Source organism: Drosophila miranda, chromosome 4 (genome assembly GCF_003369915.1).
Source record: "Drosophila miranda strain MSH22 chromosome 4, D.miranda_PacBio2.1, whole genome shotgun sequence".
NCBI classification, from domain to species: Eukaryota; Metazoa; Arthropoda; class Insecta; order Diptera; family Drosophilidae; genus Drosophila; species Drosophila miranda.
In genome coordinates, this window is record NC_046677.1 from 6,454,696 (window position 1) to 6,479,606 (window position 24,911).

A 24,911-nucleotide genomic window follows, 5' to 3' on the forward strand; every position below is an offset into this window, starting at 1 on the left:
CCACACAGGAAGGATGCATTTTGGAGGGGTTAAAAGCCATTAAAATCCTTCCCTCAATTTAGAGTCACTGCAAGAGAAGGCAATGGCAATTCCTCTATCCTCCATTGAGGAAGACTTATGCTGGGTCTGTCCTGTTTGAGGGCCATGACCTCGTATTCCTTTCCCTGCAACAGGTGCTGGATGGTAGCCTCCATCACGTTCTTGTCCTGCCACATGACGAGTACACCTACAAGGTTTTATTTTTGATTTCTGTTTATTGACTTTATGATAATCGAATACACGAATGCCCATTAGTATTTAGTTGTTTGTTGCTTAAGAACTACATACACTGTATTGTTTATAATTAGTTGTGGAATTCGTTCATTTAGTATCTTATACTCGTAGATGTCACTGCGCGCCTAGGCCAAACCGGGTTCTACTTTAAGTTCGAAGCATTGAAAATTCGTTTCAGTTGTGTTAAATGTCTGCCTTAACTAAACTAATTTGTTTACGGTTAGCACTAGACTAGGGCTTAGCAAAGGTGGCCTAAACTATCCATTGACTCAGAGTCTATGCGGCTTGGCTCCGAGGTAATCTCCCGGAGGCTTGCAACTAAAATGCCTTCGTACTCGTACAACTAACAGTTCATAGGGTGTTTATGTCCTATATATATTTTTGTGCACTAGTTACTACTCGCTTAGCACGATCCTTTTGTGTGTGTTTTTCTTTAGGAATTTTCTGAATTTTGCATAGGAATTATTAATTTTTTTGCTTTAGTAGTACCAAAAATCACCAAAAATATCTCATCAAAACATAAAGTCTCATTGTTGTTTGTTTCATAAGTTGTTGTTGTTGTGCCCGGTAGTAATGAAACATGGGTGTATTTCAAAATAGACATAAATATAGTGGAAAAAGTTTAGATACAACCGAATGAAATTATATCTATGCTTACTATTTAATCCTAATTAATCGAGGAATGTAGTCTCTATCAAGCCTATATAAAATGCAGCTTAGATCGAAGTGTTGGATGGGAGATATATATATATATAATTTCATTGCTTTGGTTTCACTTAATTCTGAGGAGTTTTTCTCCATCGTTATCCTTTTTTTTTGGGTTGTGTGAGCAAGTCATCGCTTAGAGGATCATTGAGCATATTGGCAATGGTTAAATGTAGTCGAACAACCGTAGCGTAGCACTGGGGCACAACCGAAACGGACATTGGCACAGACTGTGGTTAAATGTTGCCAGCCAAGTCCTTCACTCATTGGTACTCCACGCGGGCCACCGGCACCCCGAAATCGTTCACTTCGAAGACGATCAGCTTTCGTTTCTTGCGCACTGGCGGGGACTGGGGATGGGGCTGCGGCTGCTTCGGGGATGCCGCGGTCCCTGCTTCTACCGATTTCTCTTTCCTCACTTCCGCTCTCTTCGTTGTTGTGGTTGTTGTTGTTGTCGTCGTCGTTTTTCTTGTCGTTGTAGTCGTTGTGGTTGCTGTTGTGTCACTCACTGGCGCCTTGGCCGTGTCCTGGGCATTCAGTTGCCGTATCTGATGCAATACCTTTGGCTTCTCCGGCTGGACATCGTCGACCTCCTTGGGCCTGGGCCTGGGCAGCGTTGGCAGGGCCGGCAGATCGCAGCGCTGGCGCAGATGGCGGTACACGGTATCCACACGCTGCGACAGGCGGTTCACATACTTGAAGGTCGTACGGTCCACTACGGATGGGGCCTTGATGCAGTCATTGCCACCGAATTCGCACACCTAAAATACAAAATACCGTTTATTAAATCATTTTTCCAATACATGTTTCCCCCTTGGATGCACTCACACGATAGTGCTGCAGAATGGCCTCCTTGGGCGGGACATTGAGGGATACCTTGCCGGGTCCGAACTCCCAGACGAAATGATTGCCTGCCTCGACCACGGCCTCGGGCTTGCAGATGTACTTGGATCTTTGCTTTTGTGGATGCAGCTTGTAGCGCCTTGGGGAACACACACACAAAAGGGGCGGTTCAGGGGGGAGGTTCGTACACCTCTGGGGACCACTTACCTGCGCGTCTTGCGTTGGGTCACCAGGGAGGCCCGGACATTGGCCAGCTGATCGCTGCCTCCCACGATGCCGGAACTGGCCAGCGCATCGTCCGCGAACTGCAGGTAGTAGAAGGCGTTCTGGAAGGAATAGGCCCCAGTGTTGCGATTGCGAAAGCGTTGATTCAGGGAGCTGGAAGGAGATCGGGGATTAGAACAGAAGGCCCGCAAAATTACGGTCCGAACTCACCCAATGAGCTCGTTGAGCGTGTCCGAGTAGCGCGGCACAATGAACTCGTCCAGATCGACGAGGGCCAAGTACTTGTATCGGTACATCGTGCGGTACAGGCAGTCGTTGAGGGCCGCGAACAGGCCCTCGGTGCGGATCTCCTTCTGGCTGCGCATGCGCAGGCTCCACGGCAGAATGCTGACCGTGGGCCGTTGGTAGTGCAGCGACTTGAGCACCTTGGGCGTCGCATTGTTCGCCACGTCCGACGGCTGCAGTTGCTCCAGATCGAAGGCGGTCAGGTTGCCGGGCACCAGGCCCTGCTGATAGCTCTGCAGCACGCAGGAGGCGTGCGGCCCCAGCGTGTGGTTGTAGAAGGTGAAGTGCGAGACTCCCAGCAGGGCGTAGAACTCCAGGTACTCCATCAGATACAGCGCCTTGTCGTAGTTGAAGTGGAACGGCTTCACGCAGACGGCGATGCGGTCGGGTACATTATCGCCGCTGGGCGGTGCCCGAGGCGGCACCCCTTGACCCCGCTTGCCCTCTCCAGTGCCAGAACTGGCGTTGCGCGGATGCGCTGAAAAGTCCTGATCCTGATCGGTGTTGCGCAGCGTCAGCAGATTGCCAGGCGGCGCCCGAAGCCGCGACACGACGCTCACATACCGTGGCACATCCAGGGGCGGGGCTCGCACCGGGCAGAGGATAAAACAGGCGCTGTACTTGAGGTTCCAGTTCTCACGTATGATCTACGGATTCAATACGATTTCATAAGTTAAAAGAAAGTATTCCCTTGGGTTACCCAGACCTAAAGTGATAGCTCAAGATTGTCCAAGGTCAAGCGCAGAAACGAGAAAAGTGAGAGAGCGATAGAAGGAGAGCGCTAGAGCAGCTCCCGCAAAGCTCTTTTCGACACAACAGCAAACTTCGTTCTTCTCTCTCTATCTCTCTCTCATCAAGCAAGGCCTCCAAGCGCTCTCAGTAGGGCTGAGCGAAAGCGAGTTAGCGAAGCTCTCGCCTTTCTTTCTTTCCTTCGCTCTCGCTCTCTCGATCTGTCGCGCTCTAGTCGAAGCCTCGCTTGCATTCGGCCGCTTGCCCTTCGGCTGTCCTTCACTTCTCTCTCTTGATTCCTCTTCAGTCCGCTCATCTTGCGCTATTGTTCTGCCGCTAATCATTAAATATATATGCAGCAAACTAAGCTGCTGAAAAAGCTCACTGGCACAACACGTTCCTACATTCCATTCCAATCAAATTTTCAAGACTGAAGCCCCACGAATTGTCAATTAATTTCAAATGAATTATTTTCATTCAGCGCTTTACGGATCCTTCTTCATTAGCTTTTTCGTGGTGAGAGCTCTATACATATTTGGACTGGCCGAACAGACGTCTTGCACTCACCTTGACGCGGGCCATCACTGTGGCCGAGGTATATTTGGCACGGGCTGCTGCGGCTGCCGCCGGCCCCTCGGTACCGTTGGCGGGGGGCGGACCGAACCAGAACCGGCACCAGACACGTTCTGGTCCCCGTGTCTTGGTGGCACCCACAATGCGCACCAGACGCGCCCCCTCGCGCCGATCAAAGTAGGCGGAGTAGACAAAGAACTTGAAGCGTGTGCCGTTGACTATTTGCCAGGCACCATCGCTGGGCGCCGTGCCAAATGGAAAGTGGGGCAGCGTCTCCTCCACCTTGCCGGGCAGCATCTGGCCCCAGGGTATGAGCGGGACATTCACACCAAATCCACCCGCACCCACACCAGTGCCGGCGCCAGGTCCCGGTCCAGGTCCCGGTCCATGTCCGACCGCCGCTCCAGCCCTGGCTCCATTGAGCAGCATGCCGGCCAAGCGTTGACCATCGGCGCCTGCGGCTTCTGTGAAATGAGAAATTGAGAAATGCATGAGACATGCGGCGTATACGTAATGGGCCCTTTTGTCGTCTCCTTTGTAATCGAATGCTCCTCAAATAGCATTATGCTCGAATCGAACGATTTGATTTCGAACGGGCCATTGTGTCAATGATTGCTTTGGGAATGGATGCGGATGCGGAGGCGGAGGCAGAGGATGCCTTGGCTGCTACTCACCTTGAATTTTCAGTTTATTGTCACGAAGCTGTACAAAACCTAATTTATTATCACTCAGAATGCTGTCATCCAGTAGATCGTAGTCTTCCTGCAAATGAACAAAAAAACACATCATGGAATGGATAATACCATTAAATCATTTCCTCTAAATCAAGTTTCATAAAAATACAATACAGAAACTGAAGTACAAGGACATCTGAACTGTTCTTAGCAAACTCAGCAAGGACCTTCGGAATTATCAATAGAGACAATTTTTGTATATAAGGATATTCAATAGAAACTCAATAAACCTAAGGCTTGTTCAGTCGAACTTATATATAGCGAATCTCAAAGGGAATTCGTTATACGTTAAATTCGTAGTTTAGAATTTATTTTTGCAGAATATAGCATTGCAATGGTCTGGAAATTAATTTCGTTATATAGAAGTTCACCTTGTATGGAAGTTCGTAATGGAGGAGCTCGTTAAAATTAAAATTTAACAAGGTTTTATACTCCGAGCTCCATACCACTATATAAAATATAAAAAAAAATATAAAAAATTAAACACAGAATTTTCAGTCATGCCTTCCGTTAGAAAACTTTTGCCTGTGCAGCCCCCAAGGATTAATCCATCGATATGGCTATGCTTGATCATAATCACGCCGCCGCTTAGAAGACTTTAAAATCTTCGAAGACTGCACCGAGTCCTTGGAGTAGAGTCCTCGCCACTTCAAGGCCTACGGAGTCGGGACCGTGCCTACGAGGCCACAACTTATCGCAGACCCTCTTCAGACCATTATCGTGCCGTCGTTATCCTTGGAAAAGTCAAGTACTTTGAAGATTTGTAATTTCGATTTTGATAAGACTTTTGTAGAATTTGTAGCGAACAAAAAAAAATCCGCACTCTTCCACAAATGTTATCCGATTCGTTTAATTTCTATTTCTTCGTGTCAATAAATAAATTTTTAACGAAAGTATGATTATCATATTCATATACACCCAGCGACATAAAAAAATCCGCACTCTGATATTTCATGCATTTTTTTAGTTCTCCAGCATGGGATTCCCACAGATGTAATCCCATTCGTCTAAATTATTTTTTTTTTGTGTCAATAAATCAATTTCTTACTGAAGTGCATGCTTAAATGTTTGATGTCATATTCATATAAATAAAAAACAAATCATTTTCCAAATAGCACTTTTTTCAACGGTCAAAATTTCAGTAAAATTGTAAAAACGTTGTCTTCAACAAAAACTAATTTTTTTCCAATGGGTTATTTTGTTTTTTGCTAACTAATAATAAACAATATTATTAAAGATTTTTTTTTCAAATTATACATTTTTTAATAATTTTTTAATATTTTGTGGTATTCCTTGGCTTTTCGTATAAAGCCTTCAAATATTCATTCGTTATATCCTCAAACCAAACTTCTTCTATAATTTCCCCTGATTCAAGCATTGTTTTTGGCTTCCGCTATCATACATTAATTTCCGCGTTACTAAAAATTTAAAAGTAAAACAGCAGTGAATTTTTCTGGTTTAAGGATGCCAATTCACTTTTAATTAAATACTGAAAAACACGATTTAAATACGCCGAAAATATAAATAATAAACAAAATCTTTAAACGAGCATCCAATTAATTTTTTGTAAATTTAATTTAATTATGCTTCATTTCTACGAGTAAATATTTATTAAATATTACACACAAATATTTTGTCCACAGTCTCCCTAGGCTTCCTGTCTCCCCATGGGCAAAATTTGAGGGGCCCATAGATACGTATTAAAAATGCAAATCCCTTTGCCCGGGAAGACAGATAAAAAAAAAAAAACGAGTATGCGCCAGAATTGGCATATTCCGGCGAAAGCATCTTTTGTGTTCCCACAGGATGATGCGGCCAGGCCCGATTTGCATAGCAAAACTTACCTTAACATTATCATAATCCGGCATCGAGTCGCCCATCCGTCCGCCCAGGCTGATGCCTCCGCCGCCACCGGCCCGCATGGCCAGCATGCCGCTGTGCGTGCGCTCGTCGATCATGAAGACCTGCAACGAGACGGAGACAAAGGCAGAGGAACACGGAATATGGAATATGAAATTTGAAAGTGTTTACTGTGGGAAATTTGAATTTCAAGCTCTCTAATTTCCTCAGCTCTCACTGGCATAATGAAGCTGAACCTGAGCTGCATTTTAAACTCAAGTTAATTGAACAGGTTTCCTGCCATTTGAGTCCACCCATATTTAAATAATACATAGTTCATGTATCGCCGCTATATAAAAATAAAACCCAAAATATCGAGGGATACCAATGGAATATAGTTCAAAATATCAAAATGGCCGAGGTAAGTGCTACAAATATACATATTGCCCTTAAAATAAATACTTTAAACCAATTGTTTCATTGGATAGGACCCCTGGGGCCATAAAGAAACTCCTGGAGAACATCGATGGTGTTCATGGTGTGAGGAAGAACTCAAATCCCCCAGACGATTCAAAGCTTCGGCGGTTATACCCGATGCTCAATCAGCATGGCTCTCCTTCGCACATTGCACGACGAAGAGTGCGTGGTAGAGGGACAGAAAATTGATTTGCTAATTTTGCCTATAATAATGATCCGATCCGATCTGATTCAGATTCTGCAGTCTCGTAGCCAAGGGCATTCTCTTTTATGAAGGCGGAAGAGGGCGGGGCGTCTGTTTATAGTCTCTAAGATCTAGGCGCTCATCGGGATGGACAAACAGACTCCGCTTTTGATGGTAATCAAGAATATACATATGTACTTTAAACCTTTCGAGTATCGGGTTCCTGTTTCTTCCATAATTTTCTAGATTCCCATATAGAGCCCACTCACCTCGGTCAAGATGATCAGCCCGAAGACGGCAAAGAAGGTAATGACGATGAGGAAACTCATGCCGGATCGCTCCCTGGTGCCCCACTGTTTCTTGCCCCGCTTCATGGTGGGTGTCAGTGAGGTGCGGCCACCTTGATGATGCTGCTGCTGCTGGGCTTGCTGTTGCTGCTGCTGCTGCTGCTGCTGATGATGGTAGCAGGCGTGCGAGTGTCCTTGATGGCCGTAGGTGGCCTGATAATGGCCCAGCAGGGGAAGGGCAGCCGAAGAGCCCGAGGCGTTTACGGAACTGGTGGAGCTGGCGGAGCTAACGGAGCCCCCCCTTGCCTGCTGCTTGTACTGAGGGGGGCTCCGGCTATTCAGCATGTTGGAGTGCAGGGAGCAGGGGGATTAGTTTTCAGCGTTCAGACAACAATTTACTTGTTTATTTTGTTTTTGACTCAATTTAATGGAGATTTTTCTTGGTGCACTTAATGGCGGCGATATGCGATTGGGGATTCGATATTTATATTTATTTATTTATTTAGCATTTTATAGGGTTTCCATTTGTATTTTGTGCATAAGCTGGGAAAAGATTTTCATATGTTTTACGGATAAGCTTAGCAAAACAAAAGTCCAAAAAGAAAAGCGACAGCTAGAGAGAGGGAAGTCCGGAGACACACAGAGAGAGAGAGAGAGAGAGAGAGAGAGTGTGTGTGCGTGCTCTCTGGGCACTCGAACTTTTCCTCGTTGGCCAATTATAAAGGAAAAATCAATAAAAATCTGTGCAAGGCTTTGCCCGAAACGATTCTGCCTGAAAGAACTTGAATCCCTTCCATTTGAATACAACAATTGGTCTATTTATGATTGAGATTGATCTTTAAGCGATGATCTATGTACATTTTGGCTCTGGATGATGTTCCGTTGTGCTTTCATCACCTTTGTACAGCATTCCACTCGGCACTGGTGCTGCTGGCCCCCAATCTGCAAGCCGCAACTCGGACAGGACGCTGCCAGGACAACTTTCCGTTTCACTTGCCCTCTGGCCACCGATTCGGCTAAGCACTTATCAATTGGTTTGTTTAACAACTTTTTGGATAACCGAAACACACACGCCAAAACATTTAACTCTCGGCGAAGACGGCAGGAAAACAATGCGGCACAGCTGGGCAGCACAGAGCCAAGGACCTGCGCACAGGACCCTGCCAGAGGCAATCAGCTGTTCGAGGGCATGCGTTGCCAGACCTAGCCACATTTGGAATAGAACAAATGGATTTAACGGTGCCAAAGACCTACATTTAGTTGAGGGAAATATTACAGAGCTAGAGCGAATAAAAATGAGGGGATTCATCTACAATATGTTTGAATTCAAGACTATAGTAGGGGTATATGTATACATTTCGGGAGATGGTATCTTTCTCAGACGAAAATATCCTGCATCTGCCCACTTTTATCCATGATAATCAACGCCAAGAGAGACCCGTATACCCAAGCCACTGAAGAAGCACATTCCCTGGCCACACACTCGCCTCCCATTCATTTCCGGTGCAACTTTTTGTGGCCGGGGACCCACATGGCATCTCATGGCATCTTCTCGAGCCCTGGCTGGACAAAAGAAATTAGCGGAAACAATAAAATACCTCAAACTTTTTGAAAACCAATAAATTCAAAGTGTTTGGAAATCAATTGGGAACAAATTGCAACAGGCAAAATCAACCAGCAAGAAAATTGAACAAAAGGGATACGTATGGGAATGGGGATGTGTGGGGATACCCACTCTGACCCTGTGAACACTTTAGCCGAGCAATCGAAAAGTTAGCAGAAGAACCAGCGGCAAAAACAGTTTTGTTTGCTCAACTTTTTTGTCATTGGGGATGCAAAGATGTGACAACAATGGTACAGTAGTCGCCAAAAGAAACCAGAAAGAAGTGGATGTAGTCCCTACATGAAATTCAAGCTAGAAGCTATAGAAATATCAACAAAGCCCTTGATAAGAGTCGTAGAGGATATGGCCTTGGGTAAACATTGAATAAGAATCGCCGCACCAATAATTAAAAGGAAATTCAATCAGGTCGGACATCGTTATAATAATAATATGATATAAAAGCTGTACAAGAGGGCAATCATCTGTTGGATCAATTAACAATGAAATGCCATTTCTATGACACTTTACACGGAAATAAATTGAGAAAAAGAGGAACAACAAACCAACAAAAAGATGGGAACCCAACCACCAATCCGCTTAATCCACAACGTGGCAGGCACTCGAATGCATTCGTCGTTGCACCTCAAGTGAGATTAAATAAAACTGCAAGGAAATTGAAATGAAAATTCAGCAAGGCAAACAAATTCGGAACAAGCCATTGCCAGCATCTATGAGATACATTCTGCTTGTCCTTCTCCCTTGGCTCGCCGCCTCTTTCCGAAAATATTTCTACTCACTCGGCAACTTTCCCGTTGAAGTGCCGTTGTGGCAGCTTAAGATACTGCCACCACTCCACCACTGCCCGGGCATAGGCAACTTAACTTTGATGAGTTTGCCAAGTAAAAAGTAAAATCATGGCTGGTTTGCTCGTATATTGCCGGAGAGGGCCATGGACTTACCTGTGCCGCTCCTTGCTCCCTCCTTCTGCCAGCTGCAGTCGAGCGTGTTTGAAATTATGATTAAAATAACGAAAATCATGAGGCCCTAACAGACAGCGGAAGATATTAGCCTGGATCTAGCTCTGTTTGATCTGAATCTAACCAGAAAACCAGAAATCCATAGTTACCTGTTCTAGATATTCAATGGAGATATTCCCAATAATAATTAATGGATCAAATCTGGTATGCACTACAGATTCATAGCAAAAAAAAGTTGGATAAACTGAATGCTCCAAGCGCTCTCTTGCCCTCTCCCAGAGTGGCCTCTCCGTCTCAGACCAGCGTGTTTTGTACAGAAACTGAGTTGCGGGTATCTTAGGGTCGAGGCACGTGTTCCGACTCGTTTTTCACGCGTTTTACATTCGTTTTTGTGGCAATTATTGTTTCAATTTGCTAAAGATTCTTTTAGATAAAGAAAAATCTGTTCTACAAAAGCCCCACTCCGTCTTTCGGTATTCTCTTAGCATGCCTGAGGGCATTTTATTAATTCCACTTCGTTTTGATGCTCTCGATATCGTATGTGAGAGGCTGCGGACGGGAACGAGGAGGAGGATGCAGACAATGATGTCTGGAAATGGCTGGCAGCACTGCAGGCGCATATCTGCCGGATGCGCGGCTTGTTTGGTAATTTCCTTAACGGATGTGCATGCAGTCGCAGGACAAGGAACAGGAGCACCACCACCACCACCACCACGATCTGGAGACGGCAGTGAGATGGTCAATGTGTGCCAGTGTGTTCTTTAAGTATGTGGGCGTGTGTAAGAATGGCTTTAGCACAAAATTTGTTTGCCAAATTCCGTTGCCCGTTGGTCATGGAGCTTTCAAAGGCGCCCACAGCCTTTTCCAGCTGATTGGACACTTGAGGGCAAACACAAAACCACAAAATCCCCAAGCAAAGGCCACATCTTGCAACCTGGACGTTGGATCCTGTACCCTAATCGATTGGTAGGAAAATGTGAAACAAATCGTGAGGACCAACCAGTCCCGACCCCTATCCGGTGGTCTTTAACTGCTCTTCAAATGCACTCTGGGGACTTCTTTTCGTTCCGTTTGCCATAAATTAGGCAACAGATTTTTTCCACAGCCAGCCGTGTCAACGACAGGGAATCCCCTTGAATCTGCCTCTCTGTCTGTCTCTCTGTCTCTCTGTCCATGAGGGCCCGAACAGAACAGAGCCAGCCACCCAATGGATGGGCAATTAATCTGCCAAGGTCCGAGGGCATTAGAATTCTTTTGTGCCACATTACTGGTCCCCTCTCAACCTTCAGATATGTATCTGAAGAAATCATTTGATAACATAGCAGTAGATAAATATTTGATGGTGCAGGCCGTGCCGGATGCACAATTAGGCTGAGTGCCTGGTTAGTCCCTTTTCTACCAAAAAACTTATCTTCAAATTAGTGTGAAAAGAGAAAACGGTAGTGGTTGGAGGCCAGAGGCCACAAGTCTGAGACGATTTCGACATAAATTCAATAGAACGATGGCAATAAGTGCATTAGCAGCATATTTCACAGATTGGCAGACACGTCGCTAGATGTGGTTGGAACCAACCAAGCAGACCAGACCATCACAGGACACGAAAGGACAGGCAGACAGCACAGAGAGCACAGACCAAGAAGTAAGCCACAAATTGCATGAGATCATAAATATTTCAAGCATAAAGTACGAAATATGCAAAAGTTTTCTGCTTTCCCTTGGCGTTGGTGTTGCTCTCGGTATTGCCAATGCCATTGCCAGTGCCACTGCCAGTGCCCAGTGTCCTGGCAGTTGCAGTTCGCCAGATACGAGGGACGTCAAACGAAGTAAGAAAAATATATTGCTAAATTCTCGCACAGGAAACGGGAGCAACATCAGCAACAGCCAGCGGGTGGACAACGGACAGGGTTCTCCGTTGTCTGTTGTCTGTTGTCCGGCACGTGCACTACGCCAAAATGGCAAACGGAAGTTGAAAAGAGCCAAAGAGCAAAGGGCATGTAACGCTATTTCGCTATTCTTCTCTGCCCTGTCCTGCCCTGTCCTGCTCAAGCGATTGCGGCAACAAATTTGCAATAAGCAATTTTTCAATTTTCAATTTGGGCAGCCAAGGACAACGGCCATCGGCTGGACCAGGATATGCAAAACAGCAGCCACATATCGCCCGGACCATAATTCATCGGGGTGTACCGAAATGGAGCCAAACATTTCCAAGGTCCCGCGAGCAGACCGTCACACCGTCACCGCGTCAACACGTTAACATTCGAATAGGACAAAGAACAAATCAAGTATTGCATCATTGCACAATTGAAGCCACGATAAGACCTATTTATAGGTCTTGTGGCAAGTATCTCACCCACCTTTCTCTTTCTCTACACCAGTGTGGATTAGCACTCCCCATCTGTGGCCATTCTCAGTGAGACCTCAAAGCACTCTTGCTTACAAGGTAGGAAATACTTATAGAGGAAATGAGGCCCGTGTGCCTCCACAAAGCGGCATTCTACGACTGAAATGGGCTTACGGTGCCAGTTCCACGACTGTTCCCGGGATCAGACTCCGTAATCCGATCAGACTCAGAAACAGAGGCACTCACAGAAGCAGTTTCCATTGAATAATCGTTGTTTATATGCGGGTATTCGATACTTTCGACACCCAATCCGGTTACACCATGTACTGCCGTATGTCGAGATCGCGTTCCCTGAGCTTCTGGTCTATCCACTGTCGGTAGAACAGCAAGTTGGTGTAAATTCCAAGCAGCTGGGGGCCGTCGCAGCGTCCGGGCCTGGCCAGCAGGCCGGCCAAAACGAAGCGATCGTCGTGGCCGGGGAGCGGACACATTAGGGGCACGCCATCCATGCCGCCATCGCCGCAGACAAAGTCACCCTTGTCCCCGCCAGCGCAGAGCAGCGTGTCATTGAGGGAGTTGCGACGACCCAGGTAGGACAGCCGGAGCTTCGCCATGCACTGATCCCGCGGCAGGGCGTAGAGAGTCCAGCGCTTGGGCAGGGTCTCGGCCCCACCGAAGTCCCTTCGCCGCCACCCGGACACATAGCACTGGCTGTAGTTGTACACCATCTGGGGCGGAGGCAGGCAAATCAGCTGAACATTGGGCGCCAGCTCAAAGGGAGACGACTCCTTGGCCAGCAGCAGCGCTGCTATGTTGTGGGCCACTGGCGTTTGCGTATAGTTGGGATGCAGCAGCAGCTCGGCCACCGCTCGGCTCTGATGAGGTTGCGGCTCCAACTCCACGGCGGCATCCCATTCGCCTGCCACCAGACGAAGATCCTCGGCACTCTCGTTCTGCACGCAACGGGCCGTGGTAAGGACGGCTCGGGAAGATATGAGAGCGCCACTGCACAGATACCCATCGGACCCGTAAATGGCCACCAGCCATGGGAACTCGCCGAACTTGGCCTCCTGCTGCTTGTATCCCCACGGGCGGAGATAGTACCAGAGGTCATGGCGTCCTCCGCATTGCCAGGAGTTTGCTCCTTCCAGAGTTCTGGCCGCGGGTAGCTGTTCGAGTGGAGTACGAGTACAGGATTGTCTGTCTGTCAGTCATGATTAGTACTCACCGTATCGTGGGCATTGCAGCACTTCTCCATATAATGACACTGCTCGTCTAACGTGGTCCGGCTGCGATCCGGATAGAAGTGCCCATCCACCAGGAGACCCTCGTTGCACTGCTCGGAGGGCACACATTGCTTCTCCGCCGCACAGCTCTTGTATCCCAGAGCTGCCGGTGCAAGGCAGCCCACAAGGCACCCAACCACTATCGGAGAGAGCCACATCGTTGTCGTTGCACTTGAACTTGAACTGTGCGGCCGGATGATCGGTCGACCCCTGTCTTTTATAGCCTCACCAAGGGTCAGGCGGTGGACAGCCCCTTGATTGGGTTAAATATAACTTAAAATCTGCCTAGAGAGACCCATTAAAGAGCTATAAATAGCTCTGAATAGCCGCGCCTGGGCTGGATAAGTGGGTGGGAATTGGAACGATTGCATCTCCTATAATATAATATAATACAATATACGTATCTATTACCGTGCACTAGAACGCTGTGAAGATGGACTGTGTCTGAGGGGATGGGGGAATGGGGGACTAGCTCAACTTCTGCGTCATATCTTAGTGCACAATCGTCGCCTAAGTGCACGTAAATTGAATAAAATTTCGACAAGATTTAATACACAAGACTGGCATGCAACCCTCGCCCTGGAGGTGGGGAGTGGGCCGCAGGCAGATTGAGATGCAGATGCAGATGGATATGGGAATGGTATAGTTTCCAGGCTGTTCGATAGACACACGACTTAAAGACGAGTTCCTACAATAGACCCTCATGCAGACATAAGAGTGTCTGCAAATTTGTTGCACGGACTTCATTGGCGGAGATTTACGCAGCTTAAATAGATTGTCAACAGAAGTGGCGGAGCATTCAACGAGGTGGAAGACGGAAGTTTGGAACTGGGCTGGGGCTGGTGAGGGGACACGACATGCGTCAAATATGTAGAAAGTAAATTTGTTACATCATGTCCCAGCACTGTGGGACAGATGTTATCCTCGAGGAAATGAATACTACCATTGGACCTACCAATCTATGGACCTGACACCCCCACAGCCCGCCCACTAAGGCATTCGCCTATGTGGTGTGCAGTTTTTAATTATTCTGCTATGAAAATTTATTATATCCTTCTGTTGAACGAATCGGAAGTTCACTTGGCAATGATGGGAATATTATTACATTATTATACCTATGTGATTTATACAGACTCAGAGCCAAAGATTTTATGCAAATGAAGTGGTTCCGAGGTCGTATATGTTTGATTTCTATATAAGAGAATCTCCTGTCAGCAGTTGATGTAAGATAATTCTAGTAAAAAATCATTCCGCGGATCGGCTGTTGTGATGACTGTGAAAAACAGAGCACAGTGCATTGGAAGTGCATCCAACCAGTTGGGGCTGCTTTGTTTCGTCAGGTAATGCTAAGATATCGCCCATTTAAATATATTTTCCATTTCAATTTGTATTATTTTTATATATATTTTGTGTATTTACTTTTATTTATTTATCAATAATTTTTTGGTTTTTTTTATATGCGTTTTTTATGTTAAATTAAGGTTTGTATTCATGTGCATATGCTGTAATATTATATATATTTAAATTGAAAATCCACTGACTCGTTGCAGGAGTTGCAGTAGAAATTCTCAGTAAAACTGCTGAGAAAAAGGCTTAGAAAGGCTTGCACTAGACACCACTTATTCCATAAAGTATTCCACTTAAAGAGCTCATTCTCAATGATTTTCTGGTGCACTCAGTCCCGAGCTAAAATCCAAATTGAGTTGAGTCGTCAGTTCAGACTCTCTTGCCGAAGCCATCCACTCAATATTCACTGCAACTGGGCTACAGCGGCTCTCTTAGCTACCTTTTGGCTCCAGCACACACTCAACTCGGTTTCAGTTGGCTCTCTTAAGTGCATTTTGGCTCCGGGCCGCACTCAACTCAGTTCTGAGCGGAGCATAATATATATGACTCATGCCAGCGACTCTCTTAGCTGCAATTGGAGTCCTGCAACTCAGCTGCAAGTCCTGAGAACAGAAAATAACAGATAAAGTGGAAACCAGAACAATATTTTAGCTTAAAGCATTAACATATATTTTATTATAACTCATACTTAGAACATATCCTTGAAACCGATTCTTCTGGGATTTGGATCCATACAAATATTCTGTTTATAAAAAAAACTTTAAGCTAATGAAGTCTCAATTCTGGAGTCACCGACAGTTGCAGTGTTTGATGGTGATTTTTGTTTAACAATAGTCACTTTGTTTATTATTAGAGCGTCCAGCGACAGGTATGTATCATACCCTCGAAGGGGTATAAAGGGTATCACATTCCCAAAAGGTGTATCAGTTATAGGGGGGGATAAATACTCGTATAGATTCTGTACATATTTTTGTACATCTTCTTTTTTATTCCCACACCCATACCAGCCGTTTTATCTTGCTCGCTTCCGCCAGATCACGCACACTGCACGAGGAAGAGTGTGTGTGAGAGTGAGAGAGAGAATGGGCAAGCGCGTAGCCACTGCATATTTATTTGTGTTCTTTCTGGCTATAATAATAATCCAATCTGATCCAGCCATGGTCGTTCTATACGATTCTGTGCTTCTCCGAAATTGTCGATGCCGCAGAATGTGCGAATGGAAAATGCCTTGGGACTCGACTCCTCGACCCCAACCGACAGGATCAAATGGCGATACCTAAACAATGGGCCCAGTGGGGCGTAGGCCATGAGCACATCCTTCGTCATGCAATACCCTCTTAACTGAGGGTTATTATGAGTCCAACTGATTCATTGCATTTCATTTTACAAACCGCTTGAGTTGGAGTTTTTTATGGAGTGCATGCAGAGAATCTTACTCACTGAGTTGATAGCTTGAGATCACACCATAACGGAAGGGACGTTTCTTATCATGAATGTGCTATTATGTACATTTTGCTATACATTTTTAAATGTGATTAATTGTGAGAAACGAAGAAATAATTTATATTTATACATGGTAATTGGATGCATTCCACTCAGTTTGGTTTTGATTGGAAAGTCGAGTGCGAGAGTCAAGTGAAATATTAGGAGCTCTCGTTTTGTGGTGTTCATCTTTTGGCTTTTGCTGCAAGGGGAATCCTTCCTCGCCAGTGGAGACCGAGACATATATTTGCCGCAGGAACTCAGCATCGAGGATCAGTGCAGTGAATATTGTTTTTCAGTTGTAAAGTTATTCTTTGATCATTTTATCCGGTTGAAAGTGGCATCCGAGGCAAATGGCGATTTAAAAAACAAAATATACTTATTGGAGACGCAGTTAAAATATAAAGACGAAGAAATCAAGATGAAAAACCAACAAATTGCAGACAAAGACGAACAAATCAAAGCATTTAGGGTCAGGATAAAACTTTTAAAAACAGAAACCAATAAAAGCCGTGATGAATTGATCTCCACGAAGGAAGAAATCGGAAAATGCCATGCCAAAATAAAGGATCAGGAGGTGGAAATCAAACACGGCCAAGACCAGCTGGCGATCAAAGAGGGTTTGGTAAAAGCATTCGAATCCACAGTTCGCGAAAAAGAGTCACAATTCAAAAATCTAACCTCAGAAACAGAGCTGCTGAGAGGAAAATATGAAGCCAGCAGTTGCTTACCCTTTGTCAACTCCACCAATGTCCACAGCATAAGGTTGTTCGATACAGACCCTTTCATTGTGCATTGTTATTCCCATGTTTCTGGATCCGGTTGGACTCTCATCCAGAGACGAGTGAACGCCAACGAGAACTTTAATCGGAGCTGGGCAGACTACAAAATGGGTTTCGGAAACCTCCGGGAGAACTTCTTTCTGGGACTGGAAAAAATCCATCGAATGACCCTGCTCCAGCCTCACGAGCTGTACATCCAACTCAAAGATGTTAATGGAAGCACCAGATATGCTCGCTACGACGATTTCAAAATAGGAAGTGAGGAGGAAGCCTACAAACTGAAATCGCTGGGAAAATATTCAGGTACAGCCGGAGATTCCTTAACTCAACGTCAACTGAACATGAAGTTTTCCACTTTGGACCGGGATAATGACGCTAAAGAGGAAAGCAATTGCGCGAAAATGTTTGGAGGTGGTTGGTGGTTTTCTGCTTGTGCACAAAGGTACTCACTCTATTACGAATTAAACGCTATTAATTATTCTAAACTTATAATGTGATTTTCTTATCAATACAGTCATCTCAATGGAAACTATCATAAAGATGGTACAAGTAATGTGCATGACGGCATTTTTTGGGGTACTTGGAAAAAGTATGATTTCTCGATCTCGCTTACATTTTCTCAAATGATGATAAGGCCAAAAACGCTATAGAATTTACTTATATTCTTAACTGATCTATTCGTATAAATCTACCAATCCTTACGTTCTGACTCACTTTACTACCTTCTAAATATTTAATGTTGTGCTTAAACTTAACAAAAACAATATATATCCCTGAAATCTATCTATATCCCACCAGGGGGCGCCACGTTGGACGAGGAAGACAGAGAGAGACAGATAGAGAGAGAGAGAGCAAGCGCGAAACAAGAAAGTCAGCCAGGGGAAAAGGTTCTCCTAATTCTGGCTATTGATCCCACCGCAATGTGATTCTGCTGGATATCGTTACTTTCTATTATTCTCTTTGACTCTGCGTTTTATATTTTCTCGTATCTTCCACCTTGTTGATGGCACATGGATTCTCGCGATGTGATAGGGCGGTGGCACACAAAATCCAATTTATTTAGCTATGAACGTATAATAGTCTCTGAGAACTAGGCTATATTACTGCTGATCAAGAATGATTAAACTTCATGGGGTTGGAAACGGTCCGTTCTGGCTGTTACATACATCCAGAAGAATGGAATATACCGCTGTACCCTTGTACTCTTTGAGTAAATATTTAGTTATCCAGGATGATCCCCAGATATGAAAGCTTATTCTATCATGACGAGTAGAGTATACCTTAGTCGGACAGGCTCAATGGAATTTTGAAAAGATTTTGCATAATTCTCAAAAGATTAATGTAAAAACGAGGGGGAACGTTGTGAGTTGCGGCGGACACCGCAACTCTACGGTTATACCCGATACTAAGTCAGTATGGCTCTCCTCCGGCAGACGCCGCTAATATTAAACGACACGACAAAGAGTGCGTGCGAGAGAGACAGAAAATCAGTCTGAGCGTGACGTCGGGCGCTGCGTAGCCAGATCTGATCTGATCCAGATTCAGCAATCTGATAGATATGGTCATTATCTATGATTCTGCGTTTTTAGTTTTCTCGAATGTGCAATATTGTGGATGCAACAGATTTTCGTCCTTTGTGTGGGCGGAAGGGGGTGGGGCGAAATTTTGAGATATATGTTTTAAAGTGAGATCTAACAGGAGTGCGGATACCAAATTTGGTTACTCTAGCCTTAATAGTCTCTGAGATTTGTGGATGCCCCAGATTTTCGTCCTTTGCGGGGGCGGAACGGGGTGTGGCGAAATTTGTACACGAAACGGTCAAGGTCCGATATCACAGGAGTGTGGACACCAAATTTGGTTTCTCTAGCTCTTATGGGTTCTGAGATCCTTAAACTCATATTTTGCAATTGGCAAAACCGACCATGAAACCTGTGTGTTAGAGAGAGACAGAGCGAGAAAGAATGAAATTGTTTTCATGATTCTGGCTATAATAATTATACGATCTGGTTCAGATTTTGCACTCTAGAAGATATAGTCATCTTCTACGATTCTGCGTTTTTAGATTTTTCGTATCGTCGAAATTTGGATGCCACTGATTTTCGCCCTTTGTGGGGGCGGAAGTGGGCGGGGCAAAGTTTTGAAATATTCTTGTAGCAGTGACATATCACAGAAGTCTGGATCCAAAACATCGTTGCTCTAGCTCTTATAGTCTTTGAGCACTAGGCGCTGAAGGGGACGGAGAGATGGACAGACGGATGGACGGACAGACGGACGGACGGACAGACGGACAGACAGACAGGGCTCAATCGACTCGGCTATTGATGCTGATCAAGAATATATATACTTTATGGGGTCGGAAACGATTCCTTCTGGACGTTACACACATCCACTTTTACCACAAATCTAATAAACCCCAATACTCATTTTGAGTATCGGGTATAAAAAGTAGGATATATGAAAAAATTGGCAGACGTAAGGGACGAAAGGCACGATTAACTACGAGAAGAATCAACAGACACAGGGAGTTTATGGACGATTGGTTTATTGCTCTTAAGGGGATCGTATCTTCCGAGTGAAAAGCCAGAGATTCTACCACCGTGCCGTGGACCTACGGGCTTTCCGAGTTGGAGGACTGGAGGAGGATCATTATCGGAGCCCAACAGTATGTTTGAAGTATATAATTCATTGGTCCTCTAAAATCAAGGGGGTATAAAGCAGGTCCCTTAATAATTGTGAAATACAAATCGAAACGAACATTATCGTGCATATAATTGAATAGTGCGTTTACAAGTCATATTTTGTTTTGTTAGTTTCGTTATATAATTATTATATAACTTATAATTTATAATGACGTTGACGGAAGTGGCGAAGGACCAGAAGAAGCCCAAAACAGAGCCACATGCAAACAATATACGGATAAACGGCTTTTTCTTCCTCATCTTTGTAATTCATGACGAGCACAAAATCTCGATGATTCATCACACAGCCTTTACAAATTTCGTGGTTATCACTGACAAAGTCATCCTCCTGAAGTAATTCGAGCGGCCATCCATGCACCGACTTCAGCGAAAGACCGAGCACTTGCATCAGCAAGCAGAGTCCCAACATCTCCAAGGATTCGAACCAAGTGCAACGATATTTGGCAGCCAACACAAAAGGGAGCTTAGCTTTGCCTCTATCCCGAAACGACTGAAGGCAGACCCCACCAGTCTGGCCGCTTTATAGACCAGTCCCACGAGTCCCACCGCAATCCTCCGTCTGGTCAGGCGCATTCCGGGAGCTGTAATACAACTCCCATTCGATCGCAGAAGCAGTTCCGTTGAATAATCTTTGTTTACATATATGCGGACTGGATTGTCTACACTCGAAACACAATTCCCTGAGCTTCTGGTCTGTCAACTGTCTGAAGAACTGCAAATTCGTGCACATTTCAGGCAGCGTATTATTCTGCGTATAATTGGGATGCTGTCTGATGGGATTGCAACCCCAGCTCCACCACCAGACAAAGATTCTCGGCACTGTCGTTCTGGATCTAGGGGGGCTATGAGGGCTCCACTGTACAGATAACAATCGCCCCCATCGAACCACATCGTTATTCGTTGCACTTGAACTTGAACTGTGCGACTGGATGATCGGTCGAGGGTCAGGCGGTGGACAGCCCCTTGATTGGGTTAAATATAACTTAAAGTCTGCCTAGAGAGACCCATTAAAGAGCTATAAATAGCTCTGAATAGCCGCGCCTGGGCTGGATAAGTGGGTGGGAATTGGAACGATTGCATCTCCTATAATATAATATAATACAATATACGTATCTATTACCGTGCACTAGAACGCTGTGAAGATGGACTGTGTCTGGGGGGATGGGGGAATGGGGGACTAGCTCAACTTCTGCGTCATATCTTAGTGCACAATCGTCGCCTAAGTGCACGTAAATTGAATAAAATTTCGACAAGATTTAATACACAAGAATGGCATGCAACCCTCGCCCTGGAGGTGGGGAGTGGGCCGCAGGCAGATTGAGATGCAGATGCAGATGGATATGGGAATGGTATAGTTTCCAGGCTGTTCGATAGACACACGACTTAAAGACGAGTTCCTACAATAGACCCTCATGCAGACATAAGAGTGTCTGCAAATTTGTTGCACGGACTTCATTGGCGGAGATTTACGCAGCTTAAATAGATTGTCAACAGAAGTGGCGGAGCATTCAACGAGGTGGAAGACGGAAGTTTGGAACTGGGCTGGGGCTGGTGAGGGGACACGACATGCGTCAAATATGTAGAAAGTCAATTTGTTACATCATGTCCCAGCACTGTGGGACAGATGTTATCCTCGAGGAAATGAATACTACCATTGGACCTACCAATCTATGGACCTGACACCCCCACAGCCCGCCCACTAAGGCATTCGCCTATGCGGTGTGCAATTTTCAATTATTCTGCTATGAAAATTTATTATATCCTTGTGTTGAACGAATCGGAAGTTCACTTGGCAATGATGGGATTATTATTACATTATAAATTACATATGTACATATATACATACATATGTCGATTATTATACCTATGGGATGTATACAGATTCAGAGCCAAAAAATGATTTGATATGCAAAAAATTAAATAGATTTAATGCAAATGAAGTGGTTCCGAGGTCGTATATGTTTGATTTCCATTTGAGAACAGATCCTGGTCCTTATGATTTATAAACGTCAGCGCTTCTCTACTTTTTTTTCTTTTTCTTAAGTATATTAATCTTTAATTTAAATTTACTGCAAATAAAACCCACTTTATTTCTTAATTCGATTCATTAATATTGCTGTAAAATAATACCGAACACACAGCTAAAATATCGACGAGTCGAGTCCCCATCTCGGAAGCACAGACCGACCCTTCGTTTTGGAGAACCAGAATACCGAATAGGCCTCCTTTTTGCCTGTAACAATTCAATTCTCGCTGACTCGTGGACGCTCTTGGATGGATCGTATGGCTGCGATCCACCATTCATTGTCTAAACAGCTCGAATTTCCCCACATATAAAATGGCATTCGTATTTCACATGGTAGCTCTCATTTCAATCATTGACTTGACGGGAGCGACCCGTTTCCCGGGATAAACCATAGATTCAATGATTCGTGTTTCATATTACACATACATGTTAGCTTTTATTTCAGTAATGGCTCAAAAGATAGCAACCTAAGAACTTAAAGTGGTTTACAATCAATTTAAGCATTTACGCATACCTATAGCGTAAATAAAATGTCTCTTGATTTAGCGCTGTATCTGGAGCAAGCAAAATAAAAGTAACTGCAGTACATGAAGGATATGATGCATATGGTTGGTGGTGAATCTAACAAAGGGTCTTATACTAAATAGAATCAATATTCAGTGTAATCTAACAGAATACCTTATGCAAGCGGTAGGTAGGTAGCGAATAAGAATATTTAGAAATCGTATAAGACCTACAGGAGTTATAACCCTAAATAATATGCCAGGGGTCCGATCTTGGGGGATATGCATGTCCGTGGCAGTCGGTGAATGACTCGTTCGAGCAATCACGTCAACGTCCTTGTCCAAATCCCATCCAGCGGACGCAACGTCACAGGGTGTCGTTGAAGAGTCGCTTGGCTCCCTTGTAGTTGGGATTGATGGGTCCGGGCATCACGTGCGGCTTGAGGGCGCTCTTGCCGGGCAAACGGTCCGCATCGTATGGCAATGCGGGGGATAGCTTCAGCTGACGATAGTAATCGCTCTTCGGATAGAAGCTATTGCGCTTGATTTGGATCTGGACGCGCTTGGCACTGCCCGTCTGAGGTGTGGACGCTTGGGGTGGAAGACACTTGGCTGGCTGCGGCGTGGACTTCTGGAGTGTGTTGTTTACCTGTTTCAGTTGCTGTTTGCGCGAGGGAACAAAGAACTCCTCCTCACCAGCCTCGAGAGGTGCTTCCCAACCATTGGTTGGCTTTGGAGGGTCGGCAGCTTTCTTAGCTGCAGGTTTTGCTTCTGGCTCCGCCTTGGGCTGCGACTTTTCTACCTTCTTCGCCTTCTTTGCCTTCGATTTGGTCTGCGTCTCTTCCTTGCTTTCCTTGGATTTGTTGGCTTCCTTGGCCACCTTGGCCACCTTGGACACCTCGGCCACCTCGGCGGCCTCGGCGTCATTGACTTCCTCCACCACCCAGGCGTTGTTGATACTGGAACGCACCTTCGCATTGCGTTTGACCTTTTTCTGCAGCTCTGGTGGCAGAGCCTTGCCGATTATGTCGTCGTAGTTGTGCTCATCGACCTCCTCAAAGTTGATGGACTGCAGCAGGCGCTTGCGCTTGGACTTGTTAAGTTTCTTGAGTTTTCTGCCAGTGCCAAAGACCTCGTCCTCCATCTCCTCAATGTCGGCCACCTTCTGCTCGACCAATTCGGATAGGGTTGTGCCTTCTACCTTGGGCATGGTGCGCACACCCAATGGGAATTCTCCGTTTTTATAGGTCTCAAAGATTTGGAGTAGTTTGCGTAAACCCTTGCGACGTTTGCTGTTGAACTCGTTTGTGCGCAGCAGCGTCTGGAGCTCATCCAAAACACAATCGGCATTGAGGGGCAGCTCTGGCATGTGTACGTCAACATTGCCAGCGCGTGGATCAAGGGAAGTGGCACGCTGCGGCTCCTCCTCAGTGTTGCCCTCGTCATCTTCTTCGTCAAAGCCCGAGTCGTGTTTCTCGATGTCATCGATGGAAGCGGTCGGAAAGCCCATTTGCTTCCAGGCGTTGTATTTTTCGCTATACTCTCGGCCCAATTCGCTTTGGTACAGCAAATGGTAGAGAACTCTTGTCCGGCACTGGGCCACCAGCTTGGCATCGCGCTGAGTGCCCATATAGTTGACAAATGGACGCAGAAAGAGATTTACTTGGCTGGCAGTAATCTCCCCATCGGCCGCCTTGGCCAGTTCCTCGAAGAAGACGTCCAAGTAATGCATTGTCAAGCCGCGGCTTTTGGGCTGTTCCGCCAGGACAGACTGAAGCATGCTGTTGTTGAACGCTTCGATCAGCTCGGTCGACCACTTGCTCTGCTTGAGCAGCCGCAGCACGTACCTCAGCATGCGCCGCACAAGCATCAGGAATTTGTCCATTCTCCATTGATCAATGCCGAACCACTCCTGGCACATGGTCCTCATGAAAGCACTGAAATACGACAAACTGCAAGCCGTATTACCGTCGAAGCTGTCCACCATTTGGGCCAACTGCTCGGCCAGCTCCTCCTGCACCAGCGGCTTGTCCGACATCCACATATTGTAGTACAGCCCCTTCCAGATCCTCAGAAAGTCATCTTCGGTGAAGGAGAACGAGCTGTTGGCTCGTAGCTTGAACCATTTGCGTAGTTTGCGTATTTGGCGATTTCTTTTTGTCACATCGTTGCAAGCCAGGGCGCGGACAATTTTCACCTCTTGGGCCACGACGAGTAGCTCTTTCGGAACCTTTGGCTGTGTCGGCTCCTCCCCATCTATATCAATGGCCGCCACGTCGGCAGTGCGCTTGACTGGCTTCTTCCTTGTCACCATTTCTGCTTTCAATAAACTTTTAATTTCAATTGCAAAAATTCGTATGCTGTGTGTATTGAATGCGGCCTGCACGTGTTGAAACAAATCCTATAATAGATAGGCCCTTCGCGTCGTTTAACAACACGGTAATTGTCAGTATTAATTGCGGAAAAGGTACATTCGCTTAAGGTACGTTTGATGCCCCACAATGGTTAATATTCGTAAACCTGCCTGGGAATGTATTATTTTCCATTTAATATACTTATACAAAGGTCTATTTAAAGTAATAACACAGCATTGACTTATAAAAATGTAATCTACTCGTTCGATTTCCGCACGCCGCTTACCAACACTATTCCCAGCTGATATAATAAAAAATACAGCTTGCTTTTATTTCATTTTACATTTCAATAAATTA

General features: G+C 45.4%; 4 protein-coding genes across 6 annotated transcripts; 1 reads left to right on the forward strand and 3 right to left on the reverse strand.

Moving 5' to 3' along the window:
* Positions 1–234: 234 nt before the first annotated feature.
* On the reverse strand, positions 235–12,237 carry LOC108163935. Of its 3 annotated transcripts, none has more exons than XM_033393422.1 (9): positions 12,089–12,237; positions 7,137–7,488; positions 6,212–6,331; positions 4,308–4,395; positions 3,628–4,097; positions 2,257–2,978; positions 2,029–2,199; positions 1,807–1,960; positions 235–1,739 (listed from the first exon to the last, which is right to left on the reverse strand). In XM_033393422.1, exons 1-9 carry the CDS (start codon positions 12,127–12,129, stop codon positions 1,242–1,244), a joined length of 2,616 nt encoding a protein of 871 aa, XP_033249313.1. In that variant the 5' UTR covers positions 12,130–12,237; the 3' UTR covers positions 235–1,241. The 3 variants fall into 3 exon arrangements, with proteins under 3 accessions (XP_033249313.1, XP_033249314.1, XP_017154957.1); XM_033393423.1 differs by lacking the exon at positions 12,089–12,237 and adding an exon at positions 8,052–8,282 and having other exon boundaries at positions 7,137–7,697; XM_017299468.2 differs by lacking the exon at positions 12,089–12,237 and having other exon boundaries at positions 7,137–8,282.
* A 92-nt stretch (positions 12,238–12,329) lies between these two features.
* LOC108163936 (phenoloxidase-activating factor 2) lies at positions 12,330–13,560 on the reverse strand. Its single transcript, XM_017299471.2, has 2 exons — positions 13,304–13,560; positions 12,330–13,244 (listed from the first exon to the last, which is right to left on the reverse strand). Exons 1-2 carry the CDS (start codon positions 13,517–13,519, stop codon positions 12,390–12,392), a joined length of 1,071 nt encoding a protein of 356 aa, XP_017154960.1. The 5' UTR covers positions 13,520–13,560; the 3' UTR covers positions 12,330–12,389.
* A 2,756-nt stretch (positions 13,561–16,316) lies between these two features.
* On the forward strand, positions 16,317–17,652 carry LOC117188921 (fibroleukin-like). Its single transcript, XM_033393504.1, has 2 exons — positions 16,317–17,414; positions 17,487–17,652. The coding sequence occupies exons 1-2, from the start codon at positions 16,612–16,614 to the stop codon at positions 17,620–17,622; spliced, it is 939 nt and encodes a 312-aa protein (XP_033249395.1). The 5' UTR covers positions 16,317–16,611; the 3' UTR covers positions 17,623–17,652.
* A 4,448-nt stretch (positions 17,653–22,100) lies between these two features.
* On the reverse strand, positions 22,101–24,766 carry LOC108163368 (ribosomal RNA processing protein 1 homolog). The gene has a single exon (XM_017298619.2). The coding sequence runs from the start codon at positions 24,512–24,514 to the stop codon at positions 22,568–22,570; it is 1,947 nt and encodes a 648-aa protein (XP_017154108.1). The 5' UTR covers positions 24,515–24,766; the 3' UTR covers positions 22,101–22,567.
* Between the last annotated feature and the right edge of the window lie 145 nt (positions 24,767–24,911).